General features: G+C 66.3%; 2 protein-coding genes across 2 annotated transcripts; one reads left to right on the top strand and one right to left on the bottom strand.

Moving 5' to 3' along the window:
• The first annotated feature begins 541 nt into the window (after positions 1-541).
• On the top strand, positions 542-4,505 carry C5H11orf42 (chromosome 5 C11orf42 homolog). The gene is made up of 3 exons (XM_063127888.1): positions 542-616; positions 2,360-3,065; positions 4,375-4,505. Exons 1-3 carry the CDS (start codon positions 542-544, stop codon positions 4,503-4,505), a joined length of 912 nt encoding a protein of 303 aa, XP_062983958.1.
• Positions 4,506-5,685: 1,180 nt separating this feature from the next.
• FHIP1B (FHF complex subunit HOOK interacting protein 1B) lies at positions 5,686-15,853 on the bottom strand. Its single transcript, XM_063127322.1, has 11 exons — positions 15,628-15,853; positions 14,574-15,185; positions 12,309-12,467; positions 11,211-11,297; positions 10,434-10,601; positions 9,782-9,861; positions 8,944-9,113; positions 7,449-8,420; positions 7,070-7,248; positions 6,741-6,903; positions 5,686-6,117 (listed from the first exon to the last, which is right to left on the bottom strand). Exons 1-11 carry the CDS (start codon positions 15,766-15,768, stop codon positions 5,822-5,824), a joined length of 3,027 nt encoding a protein of 1,008 aa, XP_062983392.1. The 5' UTR covers positions 15,769-15,853; the 3' UTR covers positions 5,686-5,821.
• Between the last annotated feature and the right edge of the window lie 42 nt (positions 15,854-15,895).

The raw sequence follows: 15,895 nt of genomic DNA, 5'->3' as shown, positions 1-15,895 counted from the left end.
GGACGGCCAGGATCTCTTCTTGATCCTCCCAGAGTGCAGGACACGGAATAACAGGCTCAAGTTACAGGAAGCCAGATTCCAGGTTTGACATCAGGAAAAACATCCTGACTGTTAGAGCAGTACGACAATGGAACCAGTTACCTAGGGAGGTTGTGGGCTCTCCCACACTAGAGACATTCAAGAGGCAGCTGGACAACCATCTGTCGGGGATGCTTTAGGGTAGATTCCTGCATTGAGCAGGGGGTTGGACTCGATGGCCTTGTAGGCCCCTTCCAACTCTGCTATTCTATGATTCTATGATCCCTGCATACTCCATGAGGGGCTGAGATGCAGACACACACACACACCCCAGGGGGGATGATGGCAACTGGCTGCCCTTTGTGACCTCACAGCCTGGCCTCGGCTTCTGCTACTGCCACCACCTGCCAGGCTGCGGGGAAGGCCCATCCTCCCACACACACACACACCCAGCTCCTGCCCCTGCCCCTGCCTGGCGTCCGCAGCTCTGCAACCCTCGAGGCCTTGCCCAGCAGCAGGCAAGATGGACGGCGGCAGCGGGATGGAGGCTTTGGAGATTGGAGAGGCAGATGCTAGCTGGGAACTGATCAGGGACAAGGTGAGGGGGAGCAGGGTGGGCGCCGTGAGGGGCACGGAGGATCCTCGGAGGGGGGCCCGCTGAGATGCAATGGCTGTGTGGCTGTCCCAAACTTGGGGGGGGGGGGAGGCCACAGCAGAGCACAGCTGGCCCAGTTGCTGGCACAACAAGGTGTCCTTCGGCTGGAGGCTTTCGTCACCTTGAGCTCTGCCCACTTCTCCGGGAGTGGGGAAGTACGTGTCAGGGGCGCAGTGCTTTGCCTTCCAAGGGAAGCCCCAGGAGGCCTCTGGCTGTGGTGTAACCACTGAGTCCATATTACAGATGTACAGGTTGAGTGGAGATGGAGGCACAGCTGAAATGCCCCAACGGGCTGCCAAGTCCACAGCTGCCCACATCAGGTGTCCAGAGGTGGAAGCCGCTCAGTGCCCCCCAAACCCAGCTCCACTGTTCCCCCTCAGATTGCCTCCTTTCAGAAAGTTCCTAGTCCTCCAGAAGCCTGAATGAAGAGCATCTAGCCATTGGCACCGACGATTCCCGATTATTCCCACGCCTTTGTGGAGTCCTTGGCTCCAGCCACAAATTGCCTTCAGGGCACCCCACAGAGAGGGCCTGATTCAGAGATCCGGCAGAGAAGCCCAGGGCGAGGTCTCTTGCCCTGGAGGATGGGGCGGCATCCACGGTCTCCCCCGGCAGGCTCCTGCCCAGGCACCAGCCACGCCCAGGCCTGCTCCGCGACTGCAGGGTGACGGCCTCGCCCGGCTTCTGGCCTGGCCTGGGCCTGACGCTGATCTGGCAGCGAAGGAGCAACCCACACCAGCGGGCACCACGCACAGCTGCACAGCTGACAACCAGCCCCCCCCCCCGAAAGACAGCCGCCCCGAACACAGGAGCCTGCCAGTGGTGCCGCTGCTGCCCTTTTGGGCATGGAGCAAAGGAGGGGCACCTGGTTGCCTGGACCTCAACCGGGGCTATGGAACCAGGCGCCCCGCCATGTGGGAGCAACACGAGGCACCAGAAAGCCGTGGGTGGCAGTGCTCTGGGCTGGCCACAAACCAGAAGCCACTGCCACGGCCCAGGTTTCCATTGCGACACACAGGGGTGGGGTGGGGCACACACACTAAAGGCAGAGCGACTCCCCCCTCCCAGGGAGGTCCTGGGCTGCCAGGCTGTCCTCCCTTGTTCGTGGGCGGGGAAACGGACACGTGTCCTGGGCACCAAAGAGGACGCAAGCCAAAGCCTTCGTGGCTGAGCCAAAGGCCAGCAAGCCCCCTCTTGCTGCTGCTGCTGCTGCTGCTGCTGCTTGGACTGGGCGCTCCGGCTAGAGCCTTGAGTCCGAGCACAGGCCTTGCGTTCTCAAAACGTCCGCCTTTGCTCTCATGGCTGCTCCCGGTCTGCAAGGGTTCAGCTTCAGGGCTCCCGGAGGCATCCCGCTCCGTTCCCACAGAAGGTGCAGAGCGAGCATTCCGGCCTTTCCCGCAGGGGCGTGGCTGGCCCCACACTGCAGCTTATCTGGCCCTCCGCCCTGTGGCCCCTGCTTTCTCCACCGGCCCATTTCCCAACCACCTCGCCTCAGTCCTCCCCTGCTTTCAAGCACTGCTTGGTCCTGGGCTCCAAGCACAGCCTCTCTGACATCACAGCAAGTTAAGCAATGGTGGCGGAGGAGGAGGAGGAGGAGGTGGAGCCTGTCACATCCCAGACTCCTGGCAGCAGTGGCGCCCAGGCACTGGCCATGACGCCTGCCCTCCCGCCCCCATCCCCTGGCAGGTCACCGAGGAGCGCTTTGGGCCAACAGTGGTTCCTGTCCCCTTCCTGGAAGACGCCGCCTCCTACGACCTGCTGACGGTTCTGATCAAGAAGCCGCAGTTGGGGCAGGGCCTCTTGTGCCGGCAGCGCTGCCTGGTACCTGTTGGACCGCTGGAGAACCTGCTGCATGAGGGCACCGCCATGCGGGAGCTGACCCACTGCACCCGCGAGTACAACGCCCGCGTGAGGGGCGAATCCCGCTACGAGGAGACGCGGCTGGTCAACGGGGCCCTGCGCCACATCCGCCTCTCCATGGCTGGCGTCCACAAGAAGGTGGCCTTCCTGGTGCTGCGGCCCGGGACAGTGGCCCTGCGCGCCGACCTGCCGTGGCTCCGCTCCCAGAGCAGCATCTACGTGGTCTACGAGGTCTTCTACTGCAGCAGCCTGGCGCTGGCCGTCACGCAGGGTGCGGAGCAACGCAGCTTCGTCCGAGAGCGGCCCCTGCCCGTGGCCTTCTCCTGCCTCAAGTTTGCCCTCAGCAGCAAGGGGGTGCTGGGCTCCCAGAAGCCCATGGGCCACAGCTTGCCCGCCAAGGCCGCCTGGGTGAGGATGGCGGTGCTGGAGAGCCCCGACCCAGCAGCAGCCGTGGCGCCCCCCCTGCCCAGAGAGAGCACAGCTGGCCACAAGCGCTGGAGGCCGTTGGGCAGGTCCGCGCGGGCCCTGGCAGGTGAGGCAGCTGCAGGAACCCCCCAGCCCACGGAGGGCGGGCAGGTCTTGGTTCCCCTTGGTGGCCGCCCCTCCCCTCCAGTGGACCAAAAGCCCCTCCCCGCTCAGAACTCAGGCCTCCTGGCCGAGGAAGAGCTGCACGGAAGCAACGCCAGGGGCCGCAGCAGTGCGGGAGCGGGCTGCACGTGCGCTCTGCCTACACCACTTTGTTCCTGAGCTGGGAGCCAGTTGGGCAGGGAGGCGAGGTGGGAAGAGGGATGCCTGCGTCTTCTCCCCACTCTGAGATGGGGGGGGGCAATGCCAAGCGCTCACATCCTGTGACACGACCCACGTGGGGCTTCCCTTCAAGGAGTGCGGAAAGCAACACCCGAGCCTGTCATGGCTGCCACAGCCACGTTCCAGCAGGAGCCACCGGAGCAAATGCGCTTTCCACTGCTGCCTTTGGTGGTGGCTGAGGCACTGTGTGTTGCGGGGGGCCCTCTTGTCTCCCCTCGTTTCGGCTGCTGCATGGGGGGGGGGAGAACCTGCCACACAGGGAAACCCCCTCATGCATCGAGTAGCCTTCGTCGCCATTACTGGAGGAGGAAGGCAAAGGCCTGCTCTTCCTGGCACCTCCCATCGTGGCCTCGGGTGGGGGTGGGGTCCTCAGGCCGCACCCAAGGACAGCCCAAACACAGGATCCACAATGCAACAGCAAAGCGCCCCCATGACCCAGAACGGCCTTTTCTGTAGCCAGCAGACCTAACGTGGGGGGGGGGAAGAGGGGGATCCTGTTCACGCTTACTCTCCGTGCAACTTCGTGGCAGGGGGAGCAAGAGGACCGACCACCGCATCTTGGGGGTATCCCTTCCTCCAGGCCAGCTGCTGACAGACCTCTGATCCTGGGGGGCGGGGCGGGGCGGGCTCTTCAGCACCCCACCCGAAGATGGAAACACCAAAGAAATTCCCAAACCCCAAATGCTCCAAGCAAGGAGCCTGGGAAACTTGTGTGCGTGCAGAGTGCACAGGAGCACCGTTCGCCCAGCGTGCTGGCGCCGGCTTCTGGTGTGGAATTACTCAGGAGCAAGTCCCACTATCTCAGTAAGACACCTCCAGGTAAAAATTCCATGGCCTGGGATCAGCGCACCAGCTCTGGGCGCCATGTCTACGTGCTGCTTTCGGGCCACTCTCTGGGCCCCCATCCCCCCCCCCCCCTTGTTGAAATGTGTCTGCCTGTTCCGGACTTGGCATAGATCTGCGTGTGCGGGCAGAGACCCCGGAGGCCCCCGGTGAGCCGGCTGCTGACGAGCCCCGTTCTGTCTCTGTGCCAGGGAAGTGGCCGTTCCAGCGGCAGCGGCCCAAGCTGGGTCCCTCCAGCACCAGCCTGGCCGACCCCGAGAGACACTCCATGTCGCTGCCCCTCCTGCAGAGCAACCTGGCCGAGAGCGACACGGAAGAGTGAGCGGAGGGCCGCTGCGGCCAGCACCCCCACTGCCACCCCCTCCCAAGGGCAATAAAGCCTTTTGACATGATGCGAAGACTGTGGCCCAGCTTGGAGGGGGAGGGCGGGGCGAGGCAGGCCAGGCCCTGGAGCGGGAAAGGGAGGGCAGCGTTGTCCAGTGCCGAGACCGGGAGACCACGTCCAGCGACCCGGCGTGAGGAGCACGGCGGCCGAGTCCTGCCAGGGTCCGTAGGCCTGCCTAGCCCGGGGCCGCAGTGCGGAGCAGCAGCAGCAGCAGCAGCTCTCGGGCCGGGGCTTCCCCGGTCCCTCTAGCTGAGGCCTCCTGCCCCGGCCCCATTCCTTGTGGGGCGAGGGGGCGGGTTCGGGTACAGCCCGAACAAAAGCCCCGTCCTGCCACTGGAATAAACCGTGCAAAACGTGCTTGTCTTGGCAACGTGAGTCTGCTTCTTGCTCCTGGGCCTGGGCCCCTTGCTTAGCACCGCTCCGGATCCCGAGGGGCCGTGGGAGCCCTGCAAGGGGAGCCCTGCGGGGGCTGTAGGGAGGGGGCAGGGCGGGGCAGCGCGCGGGGCGTACGTTTGCTGCGCTCTGCACCACGTCCAGAGGGGGCCCCCATCGCTCCACCCAAGGGTAGGGTTGGGGAGCAGGCCCAGAAATCGCCACCGTGCCCCCCCCCGCCAAGCTTCCACTAAAAGGCAAACATGCCCCCCTCCAGTTCCAGACCACAAGGACGCACAGAGAAGGCCGGCCCTGAGTGGGCCACAAGTCCGCTTTGTGTACGTCAAGGCCTTAAGCCCTTCTCCAGGGGCAGGGCGGGGAGCCCGGCAGTGGGCCGGCCCTTGACAAGAGACTCCCCCATCGGCCTGGGCGAGCCCCAAAGTCCTCCTCCTGGAAGAGGGGGCAGGAAGGCCGGCCAGGGGCTTCGAGGTCTTGGCACAGCAGGCGCTCGGAACAGCCCTTTCGAGCCCTGGAGGTGTTTGGCAGGACAGACCCAGGCGGGCGAGGGGCCGCCGGGGGGGTGGTCACCCACCCCCACCCGTAGAGATGGAGACAGAGAGAGAGAGAGAGAGAGCTTCTTTTATACATATTGCAACAAATTCTCCAGAAAAACATTCATTCCCAATAAATTAAAAAGGTCCATGTCCTGGTACGGAGTTTTTAAAAAGGTGCCCACGCCGCCCCGCCCCGCCCACGCCCTCACTCCATCCTCCCCAATTAGTGCAGGCCCGGCAGTGCCCAGCCGAGAGGGGGAGGGGAGATTCCAGTTGAGAGCCCCAGGCCGGGGGTGGGGGGCAGGGGGCCGCCGGGGCGCCGGCCGGTCACTTCTGGGGTGGCTCCAGCAGGAAGGGCGAGGTGACGGCGTGGGCCTGGGCGATGGCGGCCAGCTCCTTGAGGAACTCGCTGAAGATGACGGCACAGTAGACGGCGTTCTTCACCCGCAGCGCCTCACTCTGCTTCTCGGCGGAGCTGCGGAAGAGGGAGGCCCCCGACAGCGCCTGCATCACCTGTCCCTCGCGCATGTGCTGCAGGGCCAGCTGGGCCGCCTGGCGCGCCCGCGTGGGGCTGTTGGTGTGGCGCATGATCAGCTCCCCGATGGACGGCTTCCGGCTCTTCACTGGGGGCAGAGAAGCACCAAGAAGGGGCGTCTGGGTAGCACACGCCCGGAGGCCCAAACCCCAGCCGGGGAGGGGGGGCTCCAGCCAGCTGGGCAGGCCGGCCGGCTGGCCCCCCTTGGCCAGCGGGGCCTGCGGGAGACCCGACCGTGGCCGTCACCGGCTTGGCCTGGGCAAGCACACTCCTTCTTGCCTCCAGGGAAGCCATGAGGGAGGCCCTGCGCTGCCCTGCCCACCCCCTCCCCCCCCACGTGGGACTCCTCATAACGCAGGCCAACGGGACAGGCTCCGTGGGAGGACGCCTCCGGCCACGCCCAGGAGCGCTTTGAATACTCCAGGGCCCAAAGCTGACGCGGGAGGCGTCATGGAGGAGGCACCACAGCACTGTCCGGGTGGGTGGGTGTGCTGGGGGGGGGCTTCCTGCCTCGGTCTTGCCCCTCTGCACTCAGACCACCTCCTGGCTAGCACAAAGGCTCCCCCAGTGGAATACCAGGCTGCCCCTCTCTCCACCTGAGGGCGAGCCAGGTGGCAACTTGCCGGGCTGCCCCCGAGCTCCCACCACCCCGCTCTCTGGCTCAGGGGACGGCAGCCTCCCACCGGGTCCCTGCCCAGGCCGCTTGCTCACCAAGGGTCTCTGATCGGCGCAGGGACGGGGTGGCGTTCTGGGTGTCTGACCAGTCCAGCTTGCCGCGGGCAATCAGGTACTTCTTGGCCTTGAAGAGCAGAGCAGGGAAGTCCTCCTGGCTGGCAGCAAAGTTCTCAATCTTGTTCTTCACCGAGCCCAGGACCTGCAGGGGGGTGGGGGGCATGGGGGTTGGGGGGTGACTGCCCAGGAAGAGGCTGCCGGAGCCGCCCGGCCGCCCGAGACGGAGCCTTGTGGCGCCCCAGGGCAGGGGCACACCCTTCCCTGAGGCCGCCCCCCTCCCCGGCCCACGAGTCGGGGGGGCGGCTGACCTGGATGAGGGACTTGACGCTGGGCTGGAAGACCATGTTGCTGTTGAGCAGGAAGGAGCGCAGGAGGGGCTGCGGGTAGCAGGCCAGCTGGGAGAGGAGACCCGTCAGCAGGAAGTTGACGTAGAGCGAGTTCTGCAGCATGTTCTCCAGCTTGGCCAAGAGGACGGCCACGAAGGGCCCTGCGGACACGGCGGCCGGGAGGCGGGTCAGCGCGCTGCAGCCCCCAAAGGCGTCCTGGCCCAGGCCCCCACCCCCCCACTGGACACCCCCATGAGAGGGGCTGCCCAAAGGGGAAGGAGGGCACTGCACCCACCCACGCCCCAATGCTCTCAGACCCAGCTGGAAGGGGGGGCAGCCGCAGACCCCGAGAAAGGCTCACCTGTGAACGGCTGGCTAGGGGGCGGCCCGGGGGTCCGTGGGGGGCTACTGATGATCTGGGCCAGGGGGTCGGCCGGCCTGGGCTGCCCCACGCTGTCAGGGTGGGAGGAGAAGCTCCGGTAGGTCTCCTCCTCCTCGCGGGAGAGGGGATCTGGTTCGGAAGCCCCCCCCGGCCTGGACGGTTCTTCTGCTTGGCCGCCGCCGTTCGCCATCTCGTCTTCCAGCCGGCTCAGCTCTGCCGTGAACTTCTCCACGGTGGTCAGGGCGGCCCCCCCGTTCTCCAGCGGCGCCTGGCTGAGCAGCTCGTCCAGAAGCGAGTCCGAACCGGACGGCGGCTCTGAGGCTGGACCGGGCTCGGGGCTGGAGGCGGAGCCATTCTCCAGAACGCGGGCGGGGAGGCACCGGCGGACCTTCTTGATGCCCGGGTCTGCGTGGGCCCCGTTGAGCAGGGCCCCCGAGTCCTGGGGGCTGGGAGACGTGGGGGGGCTGGGCTCCGGACCAACTGGGGCCCCTTCGGGGTCGGCCGCTTCTTCCGACAGGCCCCGTTTTTTAGTCCGGGGCGAGGCCGGCGCACGGCCCGGGTGCCCGTCGGGAGGGAAGGGAGCTTGGCCAAAGTAGTCCTGGCTGACTGGCAAGGAGGAGGCGTCCGGGGGCGGGGCCAGGCTGCTGGGGCTGGGCTGCTCCCCGTCGTAGGGGGCGGACCACACGCGGCAGGCCCAGACGCAGCGGTCGATGTGGAGCCGGGCGTCCCGCAGGTACTCCAGGTAGTTCCCTTCCAGCTCGCAGACCTCCTCCCAGCGGCCGGGCCGGTGGCTGGGGCTCCCGGTGGGGGTCCCTGGGGAGCGGGGGGTGGGGGCCGGGGCCTCCGCGGTGAAGCTGGACTGACGCATGAAGAACGAGATCCGGGACGGCGTGGAGGGCTTGGGGACGGTCACGACGGAGGCGGAGGAGTCCATGCTGGGGCTGCCGTGGCCTGGGGGGGAGGGGGCACACAAGGGGCCGGGCTTGAAGCAGGACCGCAGGTGAACCCACTGGGAGGCCCTTGCCCAGCCCCCCCCCCGAGGCACCTGCAGTGCTGCTGCTCCCCACCACCACCACTCCAACCAAGGGGCTGCCCCCCTCCACCGCACTCCCTGTCCCGGGATCTCCAGCTCTTGGGGCCCCTATGGGGCAGCCCCCTTTCCCTGGCTGTGCTCCTGGGCCTCCCCTGGGCCTCTAGCAGGCCACCCTCCCCTCCTTCCGGCAAGGGGAGGAGCCGCCTTTCCGAGATCTATGTTCTGCCTTTGCCGGGATAGAAGACCCAGAGGGGCCGCTCTGAGCGTCGGAGGTGTCCAGAGCTCCACGCCCCCCTCTGTGCCCCCTCCCCACCCCTCCCGTGCCCAACCTTCCCCACATTTCACCAGGGAGGAGGGAGGGCCTCACTCCGGCGGCTGCCCCCGTGCCGCTCTGGCTGGCCCCATGCCCAAACCACCAGCCCCAGCCCCGCAGCTGCTCACCCTTGGACCAGGCGGCGTGCTCCTCCTCGCGCTCGGGCAGCGGGAGGCTCTCGGGGCGGCAGCACTGGGGGATCAGTGAGAGGAACTTGCCGGCCGCCTTGCCGTACAGGTCCACCTCCTTCACGGCTCTCTTCTGGCTCAGCATGACGTGGCTGCAGGGGATCAGGTACCTGTGGGTGGCAGTGGGGGGGGGGGGAGGAAGACACAGGGCTCAGAGACCCTCGGGAGGCAGGGGTGGGCCAATGGGATGGCTGTGGCACTGCCTGCCACGGCCCAAAGCCCCACCAGAGGGAGCTCCTCTCCCAGGGATGGCTGAGGCCACGGAGGAAGTGGCGCTCTGCCTGCGACACTTGCTGGGGGAAGGATGCCACCCTCCAGAAGGAGGGGAGCTCCTCTGCACCCCACCCTCCAGTATCATCTGCTGCCAGGGGAGGATCCGCACGTGCCTCCCAGGTTGCAGCCAGCCAAGGGAAGGCTCAGCCACCCCCGTACAGGGGGCTCACTGTTCCACACAGACAACTCTGCCACACACACACCCCTTTGGGGCAGGGGTGCCAGGGGCACAGCAGCCAAGAAAGGAGTAAGTCACCTGGCCCAGGCAGAGGGAGAGCCCCCCCCACACCTGACGCACACACACACACACACTTCTAGGGCTGGGGTTCTCTCAGCACGCGCACGCACGCACGCACCCAGCGCCCCGCACCCCTCCGTTTCACACAGCAGAGAGCGCTCCGAGCCAAAGAGGCAGGCCTCAGGCCCCAGCACCCCTGAGGCCTCCCTGTGAGGAGGGGCCGCCTGGCAGGGGTGGCAGAAGTGGGTCCGAGCCCCACAAAGGTACCTGAGCACCAGCTGCAGCAGGACATCTTCGCAGTTGAGGCTGAGCAGAGTCCGGAAGAGGCTGAGCGAGACCACGCACAGCTGGGGGGGGGGGAGAGAGGCAGCCGTGAGGGAGGCCACGGCCACAGCCACGGCGTCAGCGGCCAGCAGCACCTGCACAGGGCAGTGGCGGGGCTGCTCCCACTTTCTTCCGCCATGGCCCGGCCCCACTGTCCAGGGCAGGTGGATCTGAGAGCACCAGAGTCTGGGGCAACACATTCCCCACCCCACATCAAAGGACTGCCCCAGTCCTGATGGATCCTGGGGGCTCCAAGAGAGGGACCCCTCCCCCCCGTCCCCCACCACCCAGACCAGAGGAAGGAGCTTCTGGGCAAAGGGGCCCCCAACCAAGTCAAGCGAAGGGCCCGCCTCTAACCCAGCCTCCCATTCGAGCGCTGTTACTGGGCGCCCCCCAGACCCAGGTCCAGGCCCTTGCTTTGCCACTTTGGAGCAGAGGACCCACGAGAGCCCTGCCTGGCCACGCGGCCGAATGAGCACGACTCCTCCCTGGGCTGCCCCCCCCCCCCCCGCTGCACCGCCGGCTGGGAATGTCCCCCCTTCCAGGACCCCCCTCCCGGACCCCCGGCCTGCGCCTGGCTGGCTGGCTGGCTCACACGGGAGTTGCTGGCGATGCGCCCCACCAGCGTGTCCAGGATGGTGGTGCTGTCATGGCAGTGGAGCAGTAGGAAGCGCAGGAAGGTCTTGAGCAGGGCTGCCTCACTCACGCTGCGCAGGAAGAGGTCCAGGTAGGCCGTGCTGGCTATCATCTCTTCGATGGAGGACTACGGGGGGGGGGGGGGGGGGAGGGAGGGGGGCTCTCAGCACAGGCTTCCCAGAGGCCCTTGCTCCCGTCCTCCACCCTCACCCCCACCAGCTACGCCCAGGCCTGGCTGTGCCCACGCACAACCACAGACCCAGCCGTCAGCAGCGGCTCCGTGGGGCGGCAGAAGGGGATCGGCTGAGTTCCCCCGTTGGCTCGGGTTCCACTGCCAGGAGCCACGGCCGTTTGGGACTTCAGCTCCCAGAAGCCCCGGCATGGTGACTGTATAGGCACTGTACCTTTAAGAGAGCTGGGATCAGACCCAGCTGAAGAGGGCAGCCCTATAAGAGGGAACGGGGAATAGTACCGGGGGCAAGCGGAGCTTAGCGAGTGCTCGTGCTGCTGGGCTTGCAATGGGTGCTTTGAAATGGAGGGTTTCTATTCCTACTCCGCCTCTCTCTGGATGCAGCACCCGTGGTCAGCAGGGCCAACGGGGAGCCCTGCCTGCCTGCGGCCGTGAGCCACAGCCGTGCAAGGGCTGCCTCTGCCTGGCTGACAGCGGAGGGCCGGCACGTTCTCTGGTTCTTGCTGGCCAAGCCCCTGCCCACCGCCCCTGCCAGCCGGACCTTACCTTGTGCAAGGCTGGGCCCATGACAGGCACGAGGAACCCGTGATGGATGTAATCCACCAGCTGCTTCTGGACCAGGGGATGGGCCACCTGCGGAGAGGAAAAGCATCAGCAGGAGGAGGAGGAGGAGGAGGAGGAGGAGGAGGAGGAGGAGAACTGGGCCTGTTTAGCCTGGAGAAGAGAGGATTGAGGGGAGACATGATAGCACTCTTCACATACTTGAAAGGTTGTCGCACAGAGGAGGGCCAGGATCTCTTCTCGATCCTCCCAGAGTGCAGGACACGGAATAACAGACTCAAGTTAAAGGAAGCCAGATTCCGGTTGGACATTAGGAAAAACTTCCTGACTGTTAGAGCAGTACGACAATGGAACCAGTGACCTAGGGAGGTTGTGGGCTCTCCCACCCTAGAGGCCTTCAAGAGGCAGCTGGACAACCACCTGTCAGGGATGCTTTAGGGTGGATTCCTGCATTGAGCAGGGGGTTGGACTCGATGGCCTCCTAGGCCCCTTCCAACTCTGCTATTCTGTGATCCTATGAGGCACCGCTCTGCCCACCCACCCACGCCTTGCCCCACTCAGGTGTGAAGTTGAGAAAAGTGGGCCAACAGGCTCTGCTGGCTCCTGGGTGGAGGGCAAACTGTCCAGGGGATCCTGCCCAGCCCCCCTCCCCCGGGTGGGAGATCTGGTCCTAAGGCATCATTTAGGCCTTGAGAAAACCCGAGGAAAAGAGGAGGAAAAGGAGACACAGGTGGAGACCAAGGCCAACCTTGCTGGCCTCCACCGGCCTGCACACCTGACCCCCTCCTCCCCTCCAACAGATGGGGCCGGCCCCCTGCCCCATAGGCCCTCCAGCTGCACCATGAAATAAAATAACGCCTAGGCCCTGGCAGGACCCCAGATACGGCCAGTGTTCTCACCCATGGGGGCGCCCCAACCCAACCTTCCTCCGCACAACCCTCTGCAAGCCCAACGCCCTGTATCCAGCCAGGGCTCGTCTTTCCGCCCCAAACCACAGCGGTCCCAAAGGTGGCCGGGGGCAAGCTGGGGGCCCAGACCAGCCATGGCAACAGGGAACCAGGGACCTGGAGGAGGCGCACCCACCTGGATGACGGCGTTGCAGAACTCCAGTGAGTTCATGAAGAGCACCAGGGAAGGCACCCCGATCCAGTCCTCTCGGCGCAAGAAGTGCCAGTCATCCCCCCGGACCTCCAACTTGCGGGGCAAGGAGGAGTAGAGGGCGCTGAGGCCAGTGGCCAGGACCTGGCGGGGGACAGAGGCAAGCATCAGGAAAAGGCCCCTGTACTCCGGAAGCGTTTCTGGGGCATTTCTGCACCTGAGCAGAGGGCCGAACGTGGATCCCCTGGGCCGGCAAAAGCCTGGCAGGCAGCCCTGGAGGGCGAAGGGGGCCGTGCCCAGCCGACCCCTTGCGAGCTACTTTCAGCGCTAGAAGTAAAGCAGGAGGGCTGAATGGCTGCATCCACAGAAGACGGGGTCTGGGGCAGGGTTCAGTCACGCTGAGCCCAGGAGGGAGCGTCAGGCGTCCCGCTCAACACCGCATGTCAGGGCCACAGGGCGGGAGAGGGAGGGCAGGAAGCGTGGAGCGTCAGGGCCTCAGAACAGACCAGAGGCCGAGGGTCCGTCTGGTCCAGCACTCGGTCCACACAGGGCCCAAGCAGCTGTCGATCAGGGACCCACAAGCAACAGCACCCTCCTGCCCATCTTCCCCAGCAACTGGGCTATATGGGCTTACTGCTTCGGACAGCGGAAGCTACGACCCCAAGCCAGGAGACAGGATTCACAGCGGCAGGCTTCAGGGTTCGGTGCCCAAGGCAGCCCTGCCTCCGAGGGGTGATACCGCTGGGCAGGGGAACGCCGGGCGCCTCCTCCCCGACAGGCCCCTCCACAGGGCCAAGACGCTCCGCGCAGGGCAGGGAATCGTGGGGAGGTGCCCATGGGTCTCTGCCCCGCCAGGCGAGGGCTGCCAGGGAGAGGTGTGTGGGGAGGGGCTGCCAGCACCGAAGCGCCCCCTGTGGCGCCTTTTGAAGGAGCAGGCGAGCTACATCAAAGGACGCCCGGTGGGGAGGAGGCAGAGGCCCCGTCCTCCCTCTCATGTCATACTAGGACCCAACGAGGCCCTAATCCCACAGTGCTGTGGGATTAAAGGTACAGTGCTGTGTGCCTTCCTCACACAGCACAGAGTGAAACTACGGAACTCACTACCACAAGACGTAGCGACGGCCACCAAAACGGATGGCTATAACAGGGGGCTGGATACATTCCTGGAGGAGGAGCAGGCTGGCAATGGCTACTAGCCCAGATGGCTATCCATTAGCTCCAGTTCCAGAGACACCTTGCCTCTCTCTGCCTACCAATGGTCGGGCGACAGGAGCGGGAGGGGGCGGTTGCACCCACGTCCTGCTTGTGGGCTTCCCACTGGGGCAGCTGGGGGGCGACTCTGGCACTCAGAGGCTGCCCCCATCAGCTGATGGCCACGAGGGGCAACTGGGGAGGAGGACCCCCCCTTGTAGGCCCCCTCTCCACCTTAGCCCAGCCTCTCTGCCTCTGCCCCCGCTCTGCCCAAACTGGCCTGGGCTCCGTTCTCCCCACCCATGGTAGGGGGGGAGCTGTGCCAAGGAGCCGGGACCCAACCCGCCCTTCTGCGGGCACAGCGGGGGCTCTCCCGCGGAGCTGCAGGCCTCCCGGGGCGGGGGGGGGGGTTGCGCCACAACCCCAGGGGAGCGCCACGTGCACAGCAGTGCCGGGGGGCCAGGAACTGGCGGGGGTCCTGGCATCCTGCCTCCCACTCCGCTTCGCACCCTAAAGCGGAGCGTTGTGGGGAGGAGGCCCCTGCCTCGGCCGCAGGGGCCCACGGCTGAAGCGCCCTGGGAAATCAACGCCTGCCTCGGTTCGCGTGAAAAGGTCACAAACAAAACAGACTCCCACAGCTGGAATACTGGATTTGAACTCCATCACTGGAAAACATGCACAAATAAATTACTGCACTGGCTTAGCATGGAAGACGCAAACTGTACAAACGTATTTATCGTTGTGGTGTCTTTGGACTGATATCCGGAACCCTCCGTTCCTGGCTTTCTGGTGCGCTATGCAACCTCACTGAATTTCAACCGCCCTCCTAAGCCCACAGGGGGCGCTGGCCGAATCCAGGGGTGGGGAAGGGGTGGGGTCTCCGGGGCCCAGCTGTTCCCAGCCCCCCCCCAACCAGGCAGCAGGGGCAAGACAGGGCCACCTGCAACCCCCCCCCTCCTCCTCCTCCTCCGAGGAAGGGCCTGGGGACTCAGCAGCCTGTCCTGACCCAGGCCTGCCCCCCACGCCACGCCACGCCACGCCACGCCACGCCACGCTTACCGGGCAGAAGTAGGAGTTGTCGGTGATGTACTGGGCGACGGTGCGGTTGCCGGCGGACATGGCCATGAGGAGGAGCAGGGCGTCGCGGGCCTGCTGGCCGACCAGCCCCTCGCGGTGGGTGAAGGGGACGAGGAGGGAGAAGACGAGGAGGTTGGCGGGGCCCTGCTCGGCGGGGCGGTGGAAGAAGCGCTCCAGCAGCGGGGGCTCCCTGGCCACCGAGACGCAGAGCTGGTTGAGCAGCAGCACCAGGGTGCTCTCCAGGGGCGGGGAGGCCGGGCCGGCACAAAGGCCCAGCAGGCGCAGCAGCGGGCGCAGCAGGGCCGGCTGCCGCAGCAGGGGCTGGTGGGCCTGGCTGATCAGCACCTCGAACAGCTTCAGCAGCTCCACCTTGCGCTCCTCGGGGACGTCCCGCTGCAGGTGCCAGCCCAGCAGGCGCTCCAGCACCCCCTCCGACACCACAAACTCCAGGATGGGGCCCGGGGCGGCCTCGGGGCGGGGGCGCTCCTCCGCCAGCAGGGTCACCATCTGGTAGGTGTTGTTGCGCACAGCGCTGAGGTCGTCGGCCGCGCCCTGGGCCGCCCTGGAGCCCCGCTTCTCCAGGATCCTCAGCACCTGTGGGGGGCGGCAGCAGCAGCAGGCGGTGGGGCTCGGGGAGGGGGAGGGGCAGCTGGCCGAGAATGAAGCCGCTTCCCGGGGCGGGGGCAGGGTCTTGCCACGGAGGCGCCCTCAAACGTGGCCAGAGCCTTGTTGGGCTGGGACAAAGCCAAGCACCGCACTTCAGGGGAGCAGGGCAGCCCCCCAAACCACCCACCCACAAAGCCCCCACCCCCAGCCCAGCACAGCCCAACTCTGCCTGAGCGGCAGTGGAGAAGAACTGCTGGGCACCCTCTCTGTGCCCCCCAGGCCAGCTCCGACGCATTGGCTTGTGCCTCCCACGTGCCCCTCAGCCACCGCTGCCCCCTCCCTGCCCCTTGTGCCAGCCGTTGGGGACTCGGGGGGCACTGGGGCGGCCCCACCTTCTGCCTGCCTGCCTGCCCTCCCCCCGCGCACCCACCTGGGCCCAGTGATTCTTGAAGACCATGAGGCAGGTCTCGGGGTCCGCCGTGACGGGGTTCTGCAGGCCGGCCGCCCGGCTCGCCCGGTGCCCTGCCGCTGCCCGGGGGTTCAGCTTGCTCAGCCAGCTCATCCTCTCCATCCGGAAGGGCCACGCTCCACACGGGAATTGCACAGGAGGGAGGGCAGGGGGGAGAGGCTGCAGGTGGGCGGAAGGTCACAGGCGGCGTCCCGGCCGGGGCCTCGCTTCCCCCAGGGCTGCCGAGGAG

The sequence above is a fragment of the Elgaria multicarinata genome, chromosome 5 (genome assembly GCF_023053635.1).
Source record: "Elgaria multicarinata webbii isolate HBS135686 ecotype San Diego chromosome 5, rElgMul1.1.pri, whole genome shotgun sequence".
In the NCBI taxonomy this organism is placed as follows: domain Eukaryota; kingdom Metazoa; phylum Chordata; class Lepidosauria; order Squamata; family Anguidae; genus Elgaria; species Elgaria multicarinata.
Note: the sequence above shows the minus strand (reverse complement) of the source record. Positions and strands in the feature narration are given on the sequence as shown.